At 34.3% G+C, this 22,079-nt stretch overlaps 1 protein-coding gene across 5 annotated transcripts in view; it reads right to left on the reverse strand.

Moving 5' to 3' along the window:
• Tsga10 (testis specific 10) overlaps positions 1 to 22,079 on the reverse strand; it is a 109,966-nt gene that overhangs the window by 8,760 nt on the left and 79,127 nt on the right. For 4 of the 5 annotated variants that reach the window (XM_020152274.2, XM_020152269.2, XM_074050339.1 and 1 more), the window contains 4 exons: positions 19,776 to 19,886; positions 16,490 to 16,675; positions 5,396 to 5,605; positions 239 to 441 (listed from right to left, as the gene is read on the reverse strand). In XM_020152274.2, the coding sequence (XP_020007863.1) occupies positions 239 to 441; positions 5,396 to 5,605; positions 16,490 to 16,675; positions 19,776 to 19,886 (710 nt within the window). The remainder of the gene's footprint in view (positions 1 to 238; positions 442 to 5,395; positions 5,606 to 16,489; positions 16,676 to 19,775; positions 19,887 to 22,079) is intronic. The other variant, XM_074050341.1, reaches the window with a different exon arrangement.

The raw sequence follows: 22,079 nt of genomic DNA on the forward strand, positions 1-22,079 counted from the left end.
TACCGCAATCCTTGCCAGAAACAATCAGCAGAGGTGGTTAGAATTAAATATCTTAGATAAGGGAAAACATAACAGATAATGGTATCAAATCTTAGGCAAATCTCAATACTTCTGATCCTCAGTTTAATTAATGGCAAATTATGGGAGCTATATTCTCTACATTCTAACTTTAAAATTCTAATAGTCTATAATGTACCAAAACCTAAATACAACCTTATGTTATTGTTAGCAAACGCACATTTTATTTTCTGCCAAACAAAGGTGTTCTTTAAGAAGCTGAATTTCAGATTCTTTTTCTTGAAGTGCTATCTGAGACTGATATTCTTTGTCTCGATTGGCCACCAGCAAAGCTTCTAGATTCTGCATGGAGATTCTCTCATTTGTCATCTGACTCCTGAGGAGTTCTATTTCAGAACGAGCAGAATCTAACTCATTCTCCATCTGTATAATAATAGGAAGATAGTTACACTTATTCCCATTCATTCACTTAACTGACATATTAGCAGGGACTCAGAAATTTTTGCCATGTTATAAACAGAGAATCACTTTTAATTTCTTGATTTGAAATAGTGTCCTCCTAAATAGTACATATACAATACACACGTGTATAGTGCCACTTTCCTCATCTCTCTGATTAAAAATTCATTAGTTTACGTCAACTTATAATTCCCAAGCTGAAACCAATTTCTATCTTCAGTTTTGGTTATTTCTTTTTCTTTTTTTGGTTATTTTTTTATATTCTCTGACATGTCATGCATATACAACTGACATGGTAGTATCTGTGACTCCTGCTTGTCTTGAGTTAGGTGAGTTACAAACACCTAACTTCCATATGGAATATCATTGTACTCCATAATTAAGGAACATAAGCTGTAGATGTGTATTCCCTCTCTTACATAGATCTATGGAAAATTTTCCTAGATACAATGCAAAATAAATTTAATCACATAAAGAAATATTTTGGTGTTCAATTTAAATCAAAATATGAAAACAACCGTAAAGAAAATAAACTCAGAAAATTAAAGTCAGTATGTTTATTAATATAAAGAATTTATACAAACTGATGATGAACGTGAACTAATGATATGTCAGAAAATTTGCAAAAGAAAAATTATAACAGGAAACACATTGAAAAAATGTACACTTGCTAGTAGTCAAATAGATACAAACTCAAATAAGATGTTATTTATAGTCCAGAGTTTCCTGACACTACTAACCTTTTGGATTGGACAGTTATTTGGTGTGGGGGACTGCTCTATGCATTGTAAAATGTTCAGCAATATCCCTGACCTTTAGCCACCATTATTTCCCACTCTGGTCATGACAATCAAAATGTACCTAGGTGTTCCTAAATGTTTTTCAGTTGAATTGAGAAGTCTATCAAAGACATTATTCCAGTTTGTCAAATTAGTAAATTTGTTAGTTCATATTAACAAACATTAAAAGAGGCAACGACAATCTCACAAATTTTCTGGTGGGAATACAAAATGGAACATCATTTTTTGGGCAATGGCTATACTGGATTACAATTCACATACCATATACCTCAAGCCCTTCAAGTATCAAATTCAATTATTTTTAACATATTTACAGAGCTATGAAATCATTGCCAAAATCTAATGTTAGAACTTTTTCATCATTTAAAAAAAGGAACTCAGTGCCAACTAGTGGTCACCCTGTCCTTCCCCCATGGCCCTAAGCAATCCCTAATTTACTTTCTGTCTCTATAATTCACCATATTCTTGACATTTCATAAAATGGAATCATACAATGTGCATGTGGTCTTTTGTGACTGGCATTCTTCACTTGGAATAAAGTATCAAGAGCATCAGTGTTTTACCAGGTATCAGTGCTTTGCTACTTGTGTTATCTAGTGACATTCCAGTGCACAATGCACCACGAATAACCATTTGTGAACTGTGAACATGTTAGTTGTTACACTTTAGAACTATTATACAGAATGCTGCCATGAACACTGTGTACAGTTTTATGTGGACATATGCTTTCATTCCTCTTGGAAAGTTAGGAGTAGGATTTCTGGGCTGTGTGGTCATTCCATTTTTTACATTCTGAGGAACTGCTCAAGTGTTTCCTAAAGTGGCCTCATTATTTTACATTCCCATCATCAACATATGGGGGTTCCACTTTCTTCACATCTTTGTCAATACTTCTTATGTTCTCTTTCATTGAAGCCTCCCTAGTGGTTGTGAAATGTATGGTTTTGATGTGCATTTCTCTGATCGTCAATGATACTGAGTATCTTTTCATGTGGTTGCATTTCTTCTACAAGAAATGTGCATTGATATCCTTTGCTCATTTTTAGTTTGGTTATTAAGCTGTAAGAGTTCTTTATTCATACAAACCACTTATCAGATAAATGATTTCTCTCATTTTGTGATTTGCAGCAAAAAAATTATTTAACTGAATTATTTAATCAATTTTTGCTAGCTTTTTAAAATGTATCTAAGAAAGTAGCTACCTAACCAATTGCCACAATGACTTACTTCTACACTTTCTTCTTTAGAGTGCTATAGTTTGTTTTAGCTCTTACATACAGGTCTATGATTCATTTTAAGTTAGTCACTTCTGGGATAAGAGGTAGAAATCTAATTTCATTCTTTCCTATGTATATGTTCAGTTATTCTAACATCATTTGTTGAAAATACTATTTTTTCATCCTCAAATTATCTTGGCACCAGATTTTTGAAAATCATCTGGTCTCAACCGTCAAGGACTATTTTTGCAGTCCCAGTTCCATTCCTTTGGCCATTGAGTCTTTCCTTAAGCCACCACAGCACTGTCATCATTTCTGTAGTTTTACAGTTCTGAAATCATGACATATGAATTCCACAACTTGGTTCTTTTTCAAGATTTTTTGGGCTATTCTGGGTCACTAGCACTTCCATATGAATTTTAGATCAGCTTGTTTTCCTTTTATTTCCTTTTCTAGCTTAACTCCCTGGCTAGAACCTTCGCTACAATGTTAAGCAGAAGAAGCAAGACCAGTACTCTTCTCGCCAGTATTCCTACGGTTAGATTTCTACAGAGACGACACCTGGGATCCTGAGAGACACTGTATTGCATTTGAACATCAATGCAGAGGCTACTGCCATCTTAACACTGCTGTTCTGATCCATGAATTGGTCTTGAATTTCTTTTGATAACATTTTGTAGTTTTGTAAAGTACAAGTTTTGTAGTTATTTGCTAAATTTATTCATAAGTATTCAGTCCTTTTCCTTTTTTTTTTTTTTTTTTTGGCAGTACTGGGGTTTCAACTCAGGGCCTATACCTTGAGCCACTCCACCAGCCCTTTTTTTTGTGAAGGACTTTTTTGAGATAGGGTCTCATAAACTATTTGCCCAGGCTGACTTCAAATCATGATCCTCCTGATCTTTGCCTCCTGAGTAGCAAGGATTACGGGCATGAGCCACACGCACCCAACTATTTTGTCCTTTTCTGATGTTCCACTTTTCGATATAATTGGATTTGATAGAATCATTTTCTCATTTTCATTTTCTGACTAATCATTGCTAATGTAGAGAAATAAGGAATACAACAGATTATTGTATATTTATTGATTTTGTGTTCTAGAATTTTACCAAACTTCTTAGTTCTCCTAGTTTTTTTAGTGGATTCCTTAGGATTTTCTATGTCCTAGATTATAGTGCCCACAAACATTGAGAGTTTTTACCTCTTTATTCAGTCTGGATGCTTTTTATTTCTTTTTCTTGCCTAATTTCCCTGGCTAGAAGGTCCATCAAAATCCTGAACTGCAGAGGCCTCGTAGGCATTCTTGTCTTGTTATTTACATCAGGGGAAGAGTATAAAGTCTTTCACCTTTAAGTACAGTATGCTGTAGCTTTTTCCTACATGCTCTTTGTAAGGTTGGGAAGTTTCCTTCTGTTCTTAGTTTATAGAGTGCTTGTTGCCATGCAAGGGGATTGGATTTTGTGAAATGCTTTCCTGCATCTACTTGAGAAGACAGTGTGGTTTTTGTTCATGATAATATTGATAGGACACATTACATGAATTGATTCTCAAGTGTTCAACCAATCCTACATTCATGGGATAAACCCCATTTGATCATGGTGTAAAAGCCATTTTATGTTTGTTAGATTCAGTTTTATAGTATTTTCTTGAGACTTAAACAATCTACAGTCATAAGAGAAGTTGGTCTATAGTTACTTTCTTGGGATGTTTTCTGCTTCTTCCGGCAGTGTGGTGACACTGGCATCATGTGAGATGCACAGGGTAGTGATCTCTCCCCTTCTATCTTTAGAATTGGTGAACATTTTGCATCAATTCACCTTGAAATATTTGAAAGAATTCACAGCTAAAGTAATCTAGGCCTCAATTTTGCTTCACAGTTCTCACATTTCTGTTCAAGCTCTTTATTGATAATAGGTTTATTCAGTCTTTCCATTTTTCCTTAACTCGGTTTCAGTAGTTTTTGTTTTTCTGGAAATTCACTGATTTCATCTAAGTTACTTAATGTTTGGCTTTCAGTTGTTCATAATATTTCCTTTTTAAAAATGTTTTAATTAGATATGCTAGTTACACAAGGGGTTTCATTGTGACATTTTCATATATACATATATTATGCCCTGGTTTGGTTCATCCCCTCCATTATTCTCCCTCTTTCCCCACTCCCCTTCTTGAAATGGCTTTGACAGGTTTCAATGTTCCATATTCATATGTGTGTACAAAGTTCCCCAGCCATATTCACCCTCCTTTACCCTCTCCTCCTCTTTTCCGTAAGATCAGTATAGGCCTATGTGGTTGCTCCCTCTGAGTGGAATGCCTCTTCCTTCTGAGTTCAGTAGTCTTCCCTGTGAACTCCTCCCTGACAACCCTAGGCTGAATAAGATTTCCCTCTATAAAGCCTTGGTAGAACATTCATCCCAAATTACTTATGTGCCAACTCTGGGAAGTCCTTGAGGGCAGGAGCCTGTATATTTTGAACATTATATTCCCAGTGGCAGTCACAACATCAGGCACAAAATAAACACAATCAACTGAATAACAGTTTAAAAGAACCCATCCAGTTAGTAAATACATAGGGCTTAAAAGAATATTTCTAAGGTTATAATTTAGCAGAGTAAACCTCAGCTTCTTTGTTCTTAGCTGACTGCTATGCCAATGTGTTGTATAATTCTGCCTAAAAAGTAATGCAAACCACACGTTCAAGGAAGATTTTCTGTTATGTTCTTGAATTGCTTGGAAAATAGTGGAAATACATTAATCTCTTTAAATATAAAAATCCAAAACAATCTAAAATTCAAAGACATGTCTTCATATAATATCCTATAAAAATAAAAAGAACTGTTTTGTGAAATTGCAGGAATGCTACATCAATAGCAATATTAAAGAAGCCTTTAAAAAGGTATTACCTACCATTTCTATTTCTTGATCTTTAGCAACCAGCTGTCGATTTAGAAGTTCTTTGCTTGAGTCAAGTTTAATACAGAGTTCCCTTGTGGAAGACAGATCTGCAAGTGCAGATACCTTTTCAAACTGAACCTTCTGAAGCTCCTCTTCCATCTTCACAACAGATTTGTGTAAGGTTGAAATCTGGGACTTGTAAGATCTTTCTGCATTTAAGTGCTGCAATGACAAGATTATTTTATACATGTATGTATATATAATTTTTTTAAAAATGAAGAAAAACTACAATATGGAAAACAAAGTGTGGCAAGTCTTTTAATACTAATATACTTAGATCCTAACAAGCTTAGCCATATAGGTGGCAATGACATGTACAAAACACACAGATTTCCTTAAATCAAATCCATGAGTAGGGTGATCACTTCAGAGATTAAAAAGTGTTCTTAGGAAAACATAGCTCCATCTATAGAACTATGTATGTTTGGTTTGTAGTTCTGCAATATAAATATTGCTATTGCTAAACACAAAATGAATGCTTCATTCACAGCACCTGGTTTTGATTGGTATATTAAGATCAATCATAATATCATAAAACAAGGACTGATAATTCTCTAGCACTTGTGAATAATACCTCTGAAGGAAAAAGATTCTGGCAAGTATAAACTAAGCATACATCCAATTATAGGAAATAAGAATATGTTTTTAAATCTATAATAGAATCAAACATGGTAGTGCACATGTGTAATCCCAGATATTTGGGAAGCAAAGATCAGGAAAATCATAGTTTGAAACCAATCTGGGCAAAAAAATAGTGAGAGTCCATCTCAATAATCAAGACAGGTATGGTGGTTATATGGGAGGCTTTAGATAAGAGGATTGAAGTCTGAGGCTGGCTGTAGGCAAAAAAGCAAGACCCTTCTTGAAAAATAAACTAAAGCAAAAAGGGCTAGGGAAATGTGGCTGCCTAGTAAGTGCAAGGCACTGAGTTCCAACCCCAGTATTACAAAAAAAAAAAAGACAAAATAAAAACAAAAAAAGTAACATGATATTCAAGTTACATAAATGCTTTCAAATGTTCAAAATAATCCCACTCCCCCCACTTTTTTTTTTCAGAATAATGCTTTACATAAGTGCACTGCCACCTATAGAGGAGCAGTTGTTTGCTATAATGTAAAGATAACAGAATTAAGATGTGAAGAAATGTATGTGCCTTTGTAAGTATAAAGTATTAAAAACTGTTTCTGGATTAAGTTATTTGGCCACAATTCATTTCCACCCTTCTCCCTCTATCTCTCTTCTTTCTGTACTCATCCTTCCTTCCTTCTATCCATCCACTCCACCTTTATGCAGTGTGTTCTATGTGCCTAGATTCATAATCAACAGGAAGGAAAATGATGTCTGCTCTCGTGAAACTTACAGATACTTGTGTCAGTCAATAATGATACAGACAAATGTATGAATACATATTAAGAAAATATTTCTGGAGGAAAAGCCTGTAACAAAGGAAACTGACCTAGACTGCAAGAGTGCAGTAAGTCAGGAAAGGTTTCCATGAGAAAGTGACTCCAGCTGAGCAGTGAGTAGGCAAACAGGTACTGGGGAGGGGAGCTCCTCAAACTGCAGGAATGCTAAGTGCCATAGCACTCTGGAGGCCACATGTGCTTTCAGTTAAAAGAGAGCTGGTGTGGCTGGAGCTTAGCATCCAAGGAAAAGAGTGATAGGAGATGCAGTTGAAAAGGGATACAAAATGCAATTCAGGCTTTAGTGACCCATTCGAAAATTGATTTTAAATAGGTAGGTGATCTGATCAGGTTTGTGCTTTGAAAAGATCATTCTGAATGTTATAGGTCCTAGTAAGATGGCTAATCAAGCCAAGAGGAGAACTCTCCATGTAAATTGAACAATAACATTTTTTTTTCAATTCTCAGCTGAGCTTACAGGGAAGAAAAAGAAATTATCATTGCCCAAAACAAAGGAAACAAAGGCAGAGAAAGCTATGGGCAGGCATGAATCTAAGTTTAGGGGTAGGAAGATCCAACAATAGAGAATGTCTTACACTTATCAAGCCAGGATAATAGATAAGGATTTAGGACTAATGTAGAGTTAAAACTGAGAATCTAGGGCTGGAGGGTGTAGCTCAGTAGTAAATCACTTACCTAGAATGCATGAAGCCCTTGGTTGGATCCTCCAGTACCACAAAACAAGACTAAACAAATCAGAACTACTACTTAGATAAGGACACAGAGGTAAGCATTTGAAATTTGTTGGGTAGAGTTTCATAAATGAAGGATCTACACACACACACACACAAAATAAGAGATGCAGAAATTTGCCTTGAGTCTGTTGCTGAACACTAAGCCATGAATGTGTAAGGGGAAACTCCAGAAGACAGGGAGCTCTAGGATAAACAATCCCAGAGCTGATATACAGTTGGAGAAGCATCAGTTTCATTAGCCAGAATGAAGCGTCCTTAATGAACACCTTGGGCTGGGTATTCATTTTATAGATGCTCCCAGAGGCACACCTTAGCTGTAGGGATAAAATGGTCCTACAGAAAAGACTACTTTAAACCTGCTCTATCAAAACTTAAAAACAATCTTAAAAGGATCAGGTGATCTGCAAGTACCCTTTTTAAAAAGTCAGCAAAATCTAGCATTCCATAAGGATTCACAATGTACAGCATCCAATTTTAAGAAATACCAGAAATGTTAAGCTGCAGAAAAATGTGACCCACAATCAGAATAAAACTTAGTCTTTGTAAATAGATGCAAAAAATTTTACAGAATTAGAAGACAAAGGCTTTAAAACAGTTATTATCCAGGTAAGAGGGAATAACAGGTATGAATTACCTTGTTTCTATAAACAAGTAAAAAGAGGAACAAAATACAGGAGGAAAACCAGTTTTCAGATAATAAGATAGCAGATAGCATAGATTACGATCTTTGAGGGAAGGAAAACCAATGAGGCAAAACTAAGGGTAACATGGCATCTTGCTAGATGCAAATTCTGGACCATGATTCAGGAAGAAGAAAATCCAGTCAAATGATCTCACTGAATTTAAGAGACAAACAAAACTTATGGAAGCTGAGGTGACTAGAATTGTGGACAAGAGCACAAGAGAAGATTGACCTATGCAGAGAAATAGTGCCAGAAATCTGTATACCCAGAGGCAAAATTCTATGAGGCCAGACAAGAACTCAACTTCCTAGAAAAGTTAAATTACCAGAAAATCCAGAAGCCAAGCGATTTCCACATTTTATGTGGGGGGGGGGCAGGAATCATTTGATATCCCAGTAGCCAGAATGGAGATACTGTGACCACTGTACTGAATATAAAAGGCATTCAATAGAGATGTTCTCTTAATAGTGGGACAAATAAAGCCCTAAAATAAAGACCACTTTATACCTATCCTAAAGAGCTTAAAAATGATTTTTCAAATAATTAAGTGACCAACAAGTAATTTAACATTGTGGCAGGATAAAGTACTTTATTTTAAGTGCAGAAATAATATTTTATTTTTTCTTGTTTATTTATATGTGCATACATTGTTTGGGCCATTTCTCTCCCCTATCTTCCAGCCCCCTCCCTCTCCCCCACTAACCCCTCCCTTCCAGGCAGAACCTGTTCTGCCCTTATCTCTAATTTTGTTGAAGAAAGAGTATAAACAATAATAACAAAGACAAAGCATTTTTGCTAGTTATGAGATAAGGATAGCTATGCAGGGAGATTCCTAGCATTGCTTCCATGTATAAATGTGAATACTTTTAAAATCCAGCTCTCAACATAAAATTAACAATGTCTAGAATCCCAAATTGCTGGATGGACCCAAAAGTAGGAATCTGAGAACCACAACCAAGAAAACAAAGTCAGTCAATAGATAGAGAATCCAATGTTACAGAGATGACAGAACTAGCAAAAAAGGTCATACTCAATATGACCAAGGATTTAAAGAGAAAAATGAGTGAAATGAATGGATCTATAGATCACCATGTTAAGCAAAATAAGTCAGGTTCAGAAGGACAGAGGTCACATGTTTTCTCTCATATGCAGAATCTGGATCTAAAAGATATGTGCATATATATATATATGTGTATAACACAATTATAATTGTGAGGCTGTTTACGGGGTGGAAAGAGAATGACAGTGGCGTGGACAATATAAAAATGCATTATGCCCATATATGAAGATGGCATAAGGAAACCCATAGAAAATGGGGAGGAGAAGAGACAGCAATAGAGGGGACTTATCTGATCAAAGTACAAAGGGTTGGAGGTGTGGTTCAAATGATAAGAGCACTGGCTAGCAAGTATTGCCTCACTATCGCCCCCCCCCCAAAGACAGCACTGATCAAAGTATAGTAGATGTATGTGTGAAATCCCTTTATATAATTAATAAACTCATAAAAAATGGAAGTGAAAGACATTTAAAGTAACCAAGTAGAATTTTTAGAGATGAGAAAGGGAATGTCATAAATGAATATATCACTGCATGAGGCCAACAGTAGATTAGACCAAGAAGAGATCAGTAAAATTTAAAACACAAAATAGCAACTATACAAAATAAAACACACACACAAAAGACTGAGAAAAATTGGACATAGCCTACAATCTATATAACAATATCTTGATTCTAGAGGATGACACAAAGAAGAGACAAAAATATTTGAAGAAATAATGGCAAAATATATTCTGAATTTGATGCAACCTGTAATCCCAAGGAACCCTAAGTGTGAACCTACTAAGTAAGAGGATTATAAAGATATACTATAAACAACTGTATGCCACTAAGTTAAGTAACTCCAATGAAATGAACAAATTCCTAGAAAGCACAAACTTTTAAAACTGAATTCAGAATTAACTGAATGACCTATAACAACAGAGATTAAATAGCAATTTTGAAATTTCCCACAAAGAACAGGTCTAGATGGGTTTACTGCTGAATTCTACCAAACTTTTAAAGAAGAATTAACAATTATATACAAACTCTTACACACATACAAAAAAAAAAAAACAGAAGAGGAGGGAACACTTTCTAAGTCATTTTATGAGGTCAGTATTTTTTATATCAAAGCCAGACAAGACATTACAAGAAAAGAAAACTACAGATATTCTTAAGAATAAAGGCACAAAATCTTCCTCAACAACAACAAAAACAAGTACAAAACAAAACAAGTAGAAGCATAAGAAATAATTATACACCATGACCAAGTAGGATTTATGAAAGGAGTACATAGTTGGTTTAACATCTGAAAATCAATTAATGTAATATATCATATCTATAAATTTAAAATCACATGCTCATCTTGGACATTTAAAAAAGCATTTGACAAAATATAACACCATTTCACAATCAATACCCTCTACAATTTAGGGATAATGGGAGCTACTCAACTGTATATGGGTATTTACAAAGAACCCACAGCTAACATTATACTTGATGGTCAAAGACTAAATGCTTTCTCCCTAAGGTCAGGGACAAGATAAGGATGTCTCCTTTCACAACTTCTATTCAATATTGTACTTGAAATTCTAGCCCGGGCAATAAGGTAAGAAAAAGAAAAAAAATCATCCAGATTGGAAAGGAAAAAAGAACTATTTCTGTACAAAGATGACATGATCTTGGATCTAGAAAAATCTTAAGGAATCCACTAAAATCTATTAGAATCAGAAAACAAGTTTAGCAAGTTTGCAGGATACAAAACAGATACAATATACAAAAATCAATCATATTTTTATACAGTTGCAATAAAGAATCCAAAAATGAAAATAAGAAAACAATTCCATTTATGATAGCATTCAAACTAATAAAATACTTCAGAGAAAAATTAACATAAGAAGACATAACTTATACTCTGAAAAAACAGAACATGAAAAAACAAAATACTATTGAAAGTAGTTTAAGAAATAGTAAGTGGAACTGTGTTCACAGATCCAAAGCTTTGATATTGGAGCTCAGAGTGTATCTTAGTCATAGAATGCTAGCCTTGCATGCACATGGCCCTGAGTTTGATCCCCAACAGTGTAAGAAAAAAAATAATGACATAGGGTGGGGGGTGCTTATAAAAAATCAATGGCCTATAGATAAGTACATTTATGTTAGACTCTCAGTTCTATTCCACTTATTTGTGTGCTTATCCTTTTGCCAGTAATTTGCAGAATATGACTATGTCATTTTTGGGGAGTGTGAGGACTCAAACTCAGGGCCTTGAGCATGTTAAACATGTGCTCTACAATGAGCTTTACTCCCAGACTATTTTTCCCCTACTGAACATAATGTACAGAGAAACTTTATTCCTAGTGACCCAAAACTAAAACACAAGGGAAAAGGCAGTTGTTTACAGAATAAGCAGAGAGGGCCAGAAGATATGAAAATTTCTAGCACCGTGATCTTAGACTTTCAAAGTCCAGAACTGAGAGAAAGTGGCTTATTATCTAAACCACCCAGCCTGTGTTTTATGGCAGCCCTCACAAAATAATACATAACTTAAATGCCCACCAATAAGTGAACACGAAATTCTGATATACTGACGCAATGGAGTACTACTCAACAATAAAAAGGTATGCACAAACATGCAACATGGATGAGTTTCAAAAACATGCTGGGGCTGGGGATGTGGCTCAGGGGCAGAGCACTTGCTTAGCATGTGCAAGTCTCTGGGTTTAAGCCCTAGCACTGCAAAAATGCTGAATGAAAGAAGTCAAATATGTATATAATTTGTGATTCAATTTATATAAAATTATAGAAAAGGCAAACTTATTATGGTGACAGAAAGCAAATCTGTTGTTGCCTAGGGATTTGGATGGATGACTGTAAAAAGGCATGCTGAAGGAATGTTAGCAAGGTGATAAAATTGTTCTATATCTTGACTGTGGTGGTGATGTACAAGTGTACTCATTTGTCAAAACTCATTAAATGAACTTAAATAAGACATATTGTAAGCACTTTTATAAATGTCACCATGTACAAAAGCATGATAATAAAATAAAATAAAAAAATTTAAAACTCATTAAGTTGTATTCTTAAAATAAGTTTTTAAATTTCATGTAAATTATACTTTAATACAGTTGATTTTAAATTAGATTTACCAGTAGTTCATGTAAAGTAAGCAAACTAGATGTTACATTAATATATAAAAGTACACTTTGAAGCAAAATGTTATTATTTAAGTGAGTTATTACTCAATGGTGAAAGGAATATTTTCATCAGAAATATATAAAAACACTGAACTGTTATGAAACTAATAATCTCAAAAATAAATCAAAAAATGAGAAAATCATTCAAAGGAAAATAGGCAAATTCACAATTATAGGAAAATATATTAATATTTCTCTTCCAGCATTTTAAATATAAAGAATACAAATTTAGAACTGGGGATGTAGCTCAGCAATAGAATGCTTGCCTTTCATGCACAAAGTCCTGGGCTCAATTCCCAGCACCTCAAAAAAAGGGAAGACATCCAGCTATGGCTTAAACATCATTTGTTGGTATTTAATCCCTATTGTGAGGGATTGGAAAGGTGGAAACTTAATCTGACCATGGTGTTCATGGGTGAAACCTTGGGAAAGTGAGGAAGAATAGGTAAGGTCATCAGGGTACAGGCCCATGATTTAATACTGGTGTCTTTATAAGAAGAAAATCAATGCTGGAGGATACACATATGCACAAGTGCACACATAAAAAAAAAAGGGAAGACAAATTCAGTAAGAATTTATAAGAACTGACTAAAGCTATTAAGCCTAATCTAGTACATACGTATATATATATAACACATGTATGTACCTAACAATAAGTGAGAACATATGTTTCTTAAGCTCGTGTATAATTTTATCAAGTATTCTGTACCCTGCCACTAAGCAAGTCTTAACAGATACTAAAGAATTAGTATAAGCCATTTTATCTGATCATCATGTTAGAAATAATAGACAACAAAATATTACACAACAAATAATACTAGGCCTGGGGGCATGGCTTAAGTGATAGAATACTTGCCTACCATGTAAGAGGCCCTGGGTTCAATCCCCAGTACCACAGGAAAAAAAAAAACAAATAATATTAAATATAACAAAATTTTTTAAAAAGAACAAGAACCTCAAAGTCCCTTGTACGCTGGACATTTTTAAAAGTTCAGTTATCAAAAAATCATAATGCAATTAGGAATATTTAAAACTGAATAGTAATGAAAGCATTACCTCAAAACTTGTGAACTGCAGTTTAAGAAACAGTTAAGGAGAAATTTCTAGTTATAAATGCACATAAAATCATGGAATATGATTAATTTATTCTAAAATTCATTTGAGAGAGCTTAATAAGGGCCAAATACAATCAAAATAATTTTGAGGGACATTAATCCTCCTAGGTATCGAGACTTAACTTAAAATTACCATGTCTATGTGAGTATATAATTTTTAAAAGAACAGATAAATAGGAGTAGAATATATGGGAACAACTTTTTAAAAAATTTATTAGCATGTAATATTTGTGATATTTACATATGTGCTTACAATATATCTTAGTTAAATTCACCCCCTCATCATTCTCCTTCTTCCTCCCTCCTCACTGTTTAGAACAATTTCAACAGGTTTCATTCTTCTATTTTCATATATGGATACAAAATACATCCACCACATTCCCCCTCATCTACCCTTTCCTTGGGCCCACTCACCTCCTGCTGGTACCCATTCCCAGAAAAGACCTATTTTATCCTCCTGCCCTTCTTTTTAAATTTATTTTTATTATCACATTATTGTTGTAATGGGGGTACATTGTAACATTTATAAAAGTTCTTACTGCCTTCATTTTTTTAATGTGTATAATGATAGTCTAAGGGGGTTTCACCTTCGTACTTCAACCCTGACTATATCAAGCCTTCATCAAATTAACCCTCTCCCCATTACTTACTCATTCTCTATCACCAAGCTCCCCTAATATTCAATGACTTACAGTACAGTACATTATATTATATTCATATATAGATGGGTTCTTTTGATATTTTTCATTCTCTAACGTTTCCTTTCTCTCTCTGGCCTCCTACAGTCTCCTCAGACAGACTCACTAATATAATTTATAATAAACCATTTTTTTTGGTGGGATTGGAGTTTGAACCCAGGACTTCACACTTGCAAAGCAGGCACTCTACCACTTGAGCCACACCATCAGTCTGGAACAACTAATTTTATGTTGTAAAATAAAATATAAACATAGTATGCTTACTTATGTTTATAAGTAAACTTATACTTCAGTGAAGAAAGGATGATGGATATCCATCCACAAAATTCAAAGTTAAATCTCTATTTCAAATTATTCACAAAATCAATCTTAAGTGATTAAAGACCTAAATGCAAAGGGCAAAATTACACAGTTAGACTTTTAGAGTAACTTTTTAAAATTGGCATTTAATATTTGTATTTAAGGGATACAGTACTTTAATTTGATACATGTGTATAATATGTACTGATTAAACCAGGGTAATTAACATTTCCATCATCTCAGACATTATCATTTCTGTGTTGAGAATCTTCAAACTCTCCTGCAGGTATTCACTGTTATAGACTACAGTTACTCTATTATGTCAAGGCACATTAGAACTACTTCTCCTCTAACTGCACTTTGGTGCCAATTATCCACTCTCCCCTATCTTCCCTCCTCCTATCCCTTCCAGCTTCTAGACAAGAATTTTTAAATAAAAATACAGGAAAGTATTTTTCTGGCCTTGGGACAATAAAGGATTTCTAGATATATAACTATAAACCATATAGGAAAAGATTAATAATTCTGAGCTCATCAGACTTTAACATGTCTTTATGTTGCAAGTAAAGTGAAAAGACAAGCCACAGACAAGGAGAAGATAATTAACTATTATACCTTTAAAGGTATTATATCAAGAATATACAGAGAGTTCCTATTATACAACATGAAAAAGATAAACAATTTTACAGAAATGGGTGCAATTTAAGAGAATGGATGAAGTATTTTTTTGGTGGAACTCAGGGCCTTGGAGATGCTAGGCAGGCCTGCTCAAGACACTCCCCCAGCCCAAAATGAGTGAAGTTTAAGAAAAATTCATCCAAGAGAAACTCATCTAATAGGAATCCTGAGGGGCCAAGAACCATGAAAAGATCCTCAATTTCATTTGTAATTGAAGAAACACAAAAAGTATAGAAAAATTTTAAGTCTTACAATATAAAATACAGATTAATATTTGAGCAAATTGCAAATCATGGTTTCTGGAGAAAAAGTGAAACTTTAGAAAGCAATCTGGTAATATTTGGCAGTGTTGAAATCTCATATATATTAGGTCCAGTGATTCACTTCCAGATACAACTTAGAAATATAACAAAGAGAAATGTAAAAGGAGTTTTTTTCAAAAATGAACAACTAAATTTCCTTCAAATGGAAATGATTTGAACAAGAAAGTATGCAATTAATACATGCCACAGTTTGAGTGAAGTACAACACTGTGTACAAAATAGATCAATTTCAAATTTACAATATTGAGCAGAAAAGGTAAGTTGCAAATGGATATTTATTGTATGTTATCACTGAAGTAAAAACTTGAAACAAAAAAAAAACCCACACATCATTGGTGGGTGATATTTTTAAAAAAGTATAAACACATGTAAAGGAGAATTAGGCATACTGGCATGAAAAGTTTACACAGACTATTAGGGAGGCAGGAAGGGAAAGCATGGAAGTTGTATCTGTAATGTTTTGCTTCTTTAAACAAAGATGTAGGAAGTCAAAATGTTAGCCTTCTTACATCTGGGAGAAGGGGACATATGTATCTATTTTATATCCTTTTTTTGACAGTGTCTCGTGCTTCATAAGCAAGTGTTCTATCACTTCAGCCCTACCCCGACCCCCCGATCCCACCGTTTTTTGCTTTTTTCTGTATGTGTGAAATCATCCCCAACTTTAATAAAGGGCTAAAGATTATTCTGGTTATGGTGTAGATAAGAGACTAGAGGAGAACCAGGGTGGACATAAGAAGAATGATTAACAGGCTACAACTCACAGCATATTTCCATAATTTAACTGCTTTCCTATATATTTAACTTACGGAAATGTGATTCAGGGTGTATTATAAGCGCATTTCCCCAAACTTACTTGCTCCACCTCTCTGTTGAGAGCATCTACTTTTTCTTTTAACCTATTACCCTCTGCTTCAGCCGTGATAAGCTCCAGTTTGAGGGTATTGTTATCGGCCTCTGTTTGGCGGGCCTTATTTTCCCAGTTTTCAGCATCTTCATTAGCTTTTCGGAGTTGCTCCATTATTTGCCGGTTTTCAGATTCCTGAAAAGCAAATTTTAGGTATTTTAAAAAAACTTTTTAAACATTCAACATATAACACATATTAAACACTTTTCATGTCACTAGGAATTCACTGGCACAAGGAGCATTTGTAATGAAACCTTGAGAAAACATATCTAGATTCTTAGTTTAGAAAATTGGTAAACATTAACAAAAAAGGAGTGTGATCAGGACCTGCCCTGGTTCAGCCACAATTATTGCCATACTAAATTTAAGTAAACTTACTTACTCTCATCTTCAGAACCTGGATAAACATTCTAACATTCCCTTATATTTCTTTTGTTTAAACTGAGTCCTCATTGTCTCCTTTTTCCACATATCTGTTTACCTATGACTTGCTGGTCTGGTTTCTGAGCCTCTTACCTTTTATATCTATGTATTCCTGTGTTCTGACCACTTTGCTGGGTTGTACTGGCTACAAAGCTTCTGCATTCTTTTACATCTTGAAGAGTGTCGACTTCTGATAATTCCCTTGGTTTAAAACATTTTCTATCTGATTCCTGCCTTTCATTCATAGCCCTAGCTTTAATTTTCTTGATCATGGACTATAATTCACTTTTGCTTGAAATTGCTCAGAAGTAAAGTATCAGTCAGGCACATGGCCCACGCCTATAATACTAGTACTTGGGAGATGAAGATCAAGAGGATTGCTGTTTGAGGCCAGATCTGGCAAAAAGTTCTTAAGACCTCATCTCAACAAATAAAAAAGCTGGTTGTGGTGATATGTGCCTGCCATTCCAGCTACGTGGGTGGGAAGTGTAAAAAGGAGGACTATAGTACAGGCATAAACACGATAACCTATCTCAAAAATAACCAAAGCAAAAGGGCTATAGGTTGTGGCTTAAGTGGTAGAACACCTGCTTAGTAAATGCAAGGCCTTGAGTTCAAATCCCAGTACCACAAAAAAGTAAAATAACAAACCTAGGCCAATAAACATTATTCATAAATACACATTTATGTATAAACTGTGCATACAATACAGAAACAGATTTCTTGGGGGCAACGCTGAAGATAAAACCCAGTGCCTTACCCGTGATGCTAGATAAGTTCCTTACTACTGAGTTCCAACCGTAGGTGTTTATTACCAGATTTTTAACCCTTCAAGTTTATATTATGACTTGATTGATTGAAGTAGTACCTTCTTTCTAGAAGGAAAAAATTCAGCTCCACAAATTATATACTATGCTGAATAATCATCATTAGGTTAATTTTAAAAATATATCTTGATATTATGGTTCAGCCAACTTATTCTTAAAAATCAGTTATAATTTCAGTAATTAATAAAAGGCACTGAATCATTTTATCTCCTGTTAATAAACTCTACATTTCTCTATCAGAAATCCTGGTCATTTTATATATAAAATGAACACATTGTAATAAATAATGTCTTATTCTATAAGCCTTTTAAATCAGATTAATAGTCTCACAATTAACAATACTTAATAATAAAAAACTGGTTGAAATCCAGCTAATATTGCCACCTTGTGGCCTTCAATGTGAAGATCTTTGCGAAGTCTGTTAAATTAATACTATATACTAAACTACTTTATTTTCCTTCAAGATTATTATATATAACCAGGTACTACCACCCAAGGACTGAGTTTTCTCCCCTTACACATTTGCTCATGTTGTTCCTACTGCCTGGCTGGAGAGCCATTCATTTCCTCTCCATTTTTATCTCTGGTACCCTAGAAACTAGCACATTGCACACTGAGCAAATGACTGAATGAAAGAAGTACTAGACACTTCCTTCCTTGGCCTTTCCCTACAAAAATGGACACCTGGTTTGTCTCTCCAGTGGGTGCCTGAATCTATTCAGTACTGTGAAATGAAATCTCATAAACAAACTCACACTAGGATGCTAAAAGCTGAGAGAAGCTTGAGGTGTGATGTCTGAAAATACAATTCTAGAAACTAAATGCTACAATCCCTAGTGGCAGAATTTCAGGTAATGTTACTGACAAACTAGAGAAATTAAAAAAATTGTCTAACATTGACTGAACGCTTACTACATTAAATGTCTTTCTGGGCATTCATTTATTTATTTCTGACCTATTCTCGGGTATGTTTAGATGACTCACTCTGCTACGATTTTAAATATTTCATCTCATGTGCTTGGGTATTCTTTCCAATTAAATGTGGGAAATGGAAACTCAGGGTGAGCAGTCTGCATAAGTTCATGTCATTAGTAGGAAGAGTGCCACGTCTTCCTGATTCCGAAGCTTCTGTCCATCATGGCATTATATTACTAACATCTTAAGAACAAGATGTATAGGAAACCACTTGCTTCGCTTACATAAGGCCTGAAAACAAAGACTGCAATTAACGAGTTCTTAGAATCTCTTATCGCTCAAAACCTTAACAGTCCTATGCACACTATGGTTTGTGGACTGATATTAAATGATATGCTAAATAAAATAAGTAATTTTGGGGGAGAAGTTTCCATTGATGGTATCAGTGCTATGTAGGTAACACCACACACTTTTATAATGATCAATCCACCTACACTATTTTAGATATTTTACCTAAGGATATATCTAATATTTTTTTGTCAAGCCATCTGTTTATTCCAGGGTTCCCACATATACACCCACATTTGGAATCATTTGATGACACACATGCCTGGTCAAATGGTTGCTAACAGAGAAGTGCAAAGGAGAATCATCTGCCCTCTGGTTCTAAGAAACAGATGGTCCATAACAGGGTAATCAATTCTGATCTGCTGCACAATCAGGCAGAGTTAATTTTATCAGAGGCTTATAACCGAAAACGCCACCATTTCCAAGTATTAAGTGAGAACAAGTTAATTCTAGCCCCTTGTCCTTGATCCAGTAAGAAAGATTCTATTTGTCTAGGGTGTTTGCAGTTAGTTTAGCAAACTGAAAGGTACCTACTCTTGCCTCACCTTTGTGGACATTGGTGGCATTCTAAATATATAGCTAATCCATCCTCATCAAAACTAAAATATGCTACATATTAAAGAAACACTTGACTTACCTGTTCTGATAAGTGTGAGTGATTACTAAATTAACTCTTGTGAAAATTCTTAGGAATCATAACCAAAGAGAAAAAATATACGTACTTCAGACTTTAATATATTTTTCAGCTTGTTAACCTCCAAATTAGTGTCTTGGACCTTTTGTTTTATGTCATTAAGTTCATTATGCGTATCATTCAATTTTTTGGATAGTGCCTATAGAAAAAAGATAGCTAGATTTGACTACAATGAATAAAAAATACAAATATGTAAAAACACCAAAAATAAGCTTAAATATTTGCAACAAACATGATAAATAAAATTAATATACTTAATATATAAAAGTGACACAAAAATTGTGGGGAAACATGAAAGTTCAGGAGTAAATGGAGGCAAAGGACCCAAAAGACAATTTGCCAAAAGGTAGCAAAAGTAGACAATACTTGAAAAAAATTAAACTTTACTAGCAATCAAAGCTATGAGCTGGGTGCCAGTGGCTCACACCTGTAATCCTAGCTACTCAGGAGGCAGAGATCAGGAGGATTTGAGGTTCCAAGCCGGCCCAGGTAAAAAGTTCACAAGACCCTATCTCAAAAAAAAAAACCCATCACACACACACAAAAAAAGATTGGTGGAATGGCTCAAGGTATAGGCCTTGAGTTCAAACCTCAGTACTGAAAAAAAGATATGCTAATTCAAATAATGTAATACTATTTTGCCTACTAAATTGGTAAAGATTTAAACTTCAGTTATGAAAAGAATGAACATTTCAATTTAATTTTTATTCCTAACATATATTTGCAAAAGCTAAACTGTGATCCACTGTATGATGATATATCAAGAAATATTTTTACATGCTCATAAAAACAAGAAAAGTATAAAAGGTCTGGGCATGGCTAAAGTGGTAGAGTACCTGCCTAGCAAACATGAAGCCTTGATTTCAAACCCCAGTAATACACACACACACACACACACACACACACACACACACATACAAAAGACAAAAATGTTGGTTATTGTTGAGGATGGGAGAAGGTACATGGGAATTTACTATATTCGAAAAATAATATGTTCCATTTTAAATGCTTTTTAAATTTTTTAAAGAAGAGGGTCTGGGTATGCAGTTTAGTAGTAGAGTACTTACCAGGCATGTGCAAGGCCCTGGGTTCAATCCCAGAACCACAGAAACAAAGAAAAATTCATACAAAAAAAAGAAGAAGAAGAAGAAGAAGAAACCTCATAAGCTTTGATTCAATTTGATAAAATCTAATCAAATTTAATGACCGAGAGTGCTCATTAAGGCATTGTTGTGATTAAAGTCTTTAGTCACATTAGGGGAATGATGCAGTAAATAACAGACTATCTGCGTAGGGGCAAAACCATATAGTAGAATATTATGCATTTATGAGAAATGTTTTGAGTAATTTTTAATAGTAGAGGAAAATGTTATCCATAATTAAGTGAAAAAAAACCAGGCCAGAACACAAAATTCCTCATTATCCCACTTTGTTAAAAATATGGTATCAAGGATAAAAAATTTTAAGGTTTCCATTTCCCAAATTGTTTACTATATTTTTTTCTTAAGCTGTGGTCCACAAAGGGATCCCTCTTCTAACTTTGGGGTTATTACCCAAAGGAAGGAGAAAACTTCTCTGAAATATATGATCATCAATTTTCTTCCAATGATCAAAAATGTTTATGAAGTTTTAACAAGGCGAGGACATGCTTATATTACAGTAAGCTAAGAGCCGTACAGTATTTGTTGAGAAATATGCTGGGCACTATGGTAAGTGCTTTCCAGGTACACTCTCCATTTCTGCAGATTATGAAATGAGATTCAGAAAAGTTAAACCATATGATTGTACAACCTAGCAGTGAGATTCTTAAATACTCAGTTCTACTGCCTCCTCATTTAGAAAAAAAGCATGGTGTAAAATGGTGTAACTTCTATGCCAGTTACGTTAAAAAGCATATGTAAAAAATAGTATTAAAATTTTAAGTGCAATGAAAACTAGTAAAAAGTATGTTAAATGTTGCTTGCTTTTATTTATTTATTTTTTGGTGGTACTGGAGTTTGAACTCGGAGCCTCATATTCACTAAGCAGGCACTCTACCACTTGACCCGCTGTTTTGGTGGCAGCAAAACAATGTGTAAAGACATGAGGGATTTTTTCCCTCTTCCTTTCTTTAAAAAAGAGGTTTTCTATAATGAGCTTCTATTTCCTAACCAATAAAAATATATAAGTAAATATTTAGCTTTTCATAAATACAAATTATACCTACCTAACCTATTTGCTCTAGTTGTAAATAGAGTACATAAAATGAGAACTTATTAATTCATGTCTGTTGGGCTTATTGCTATCCACTAATTTATAAAATAAACTGTATTTTAGAGTAGTTTTAGATTTA

Source organism: Castor canadensis, chromosome 12, assembly GCF_047511655.1.
Source record: "Castor canadensis chromosome 12, mCasCan1.hap1v2, whole genome shotgun sequence".
NCBI lineage: Eukaryota > Metazoa > Chordata > Mammalia > Rodentia > Castoridae > Castor > Castor canadensis.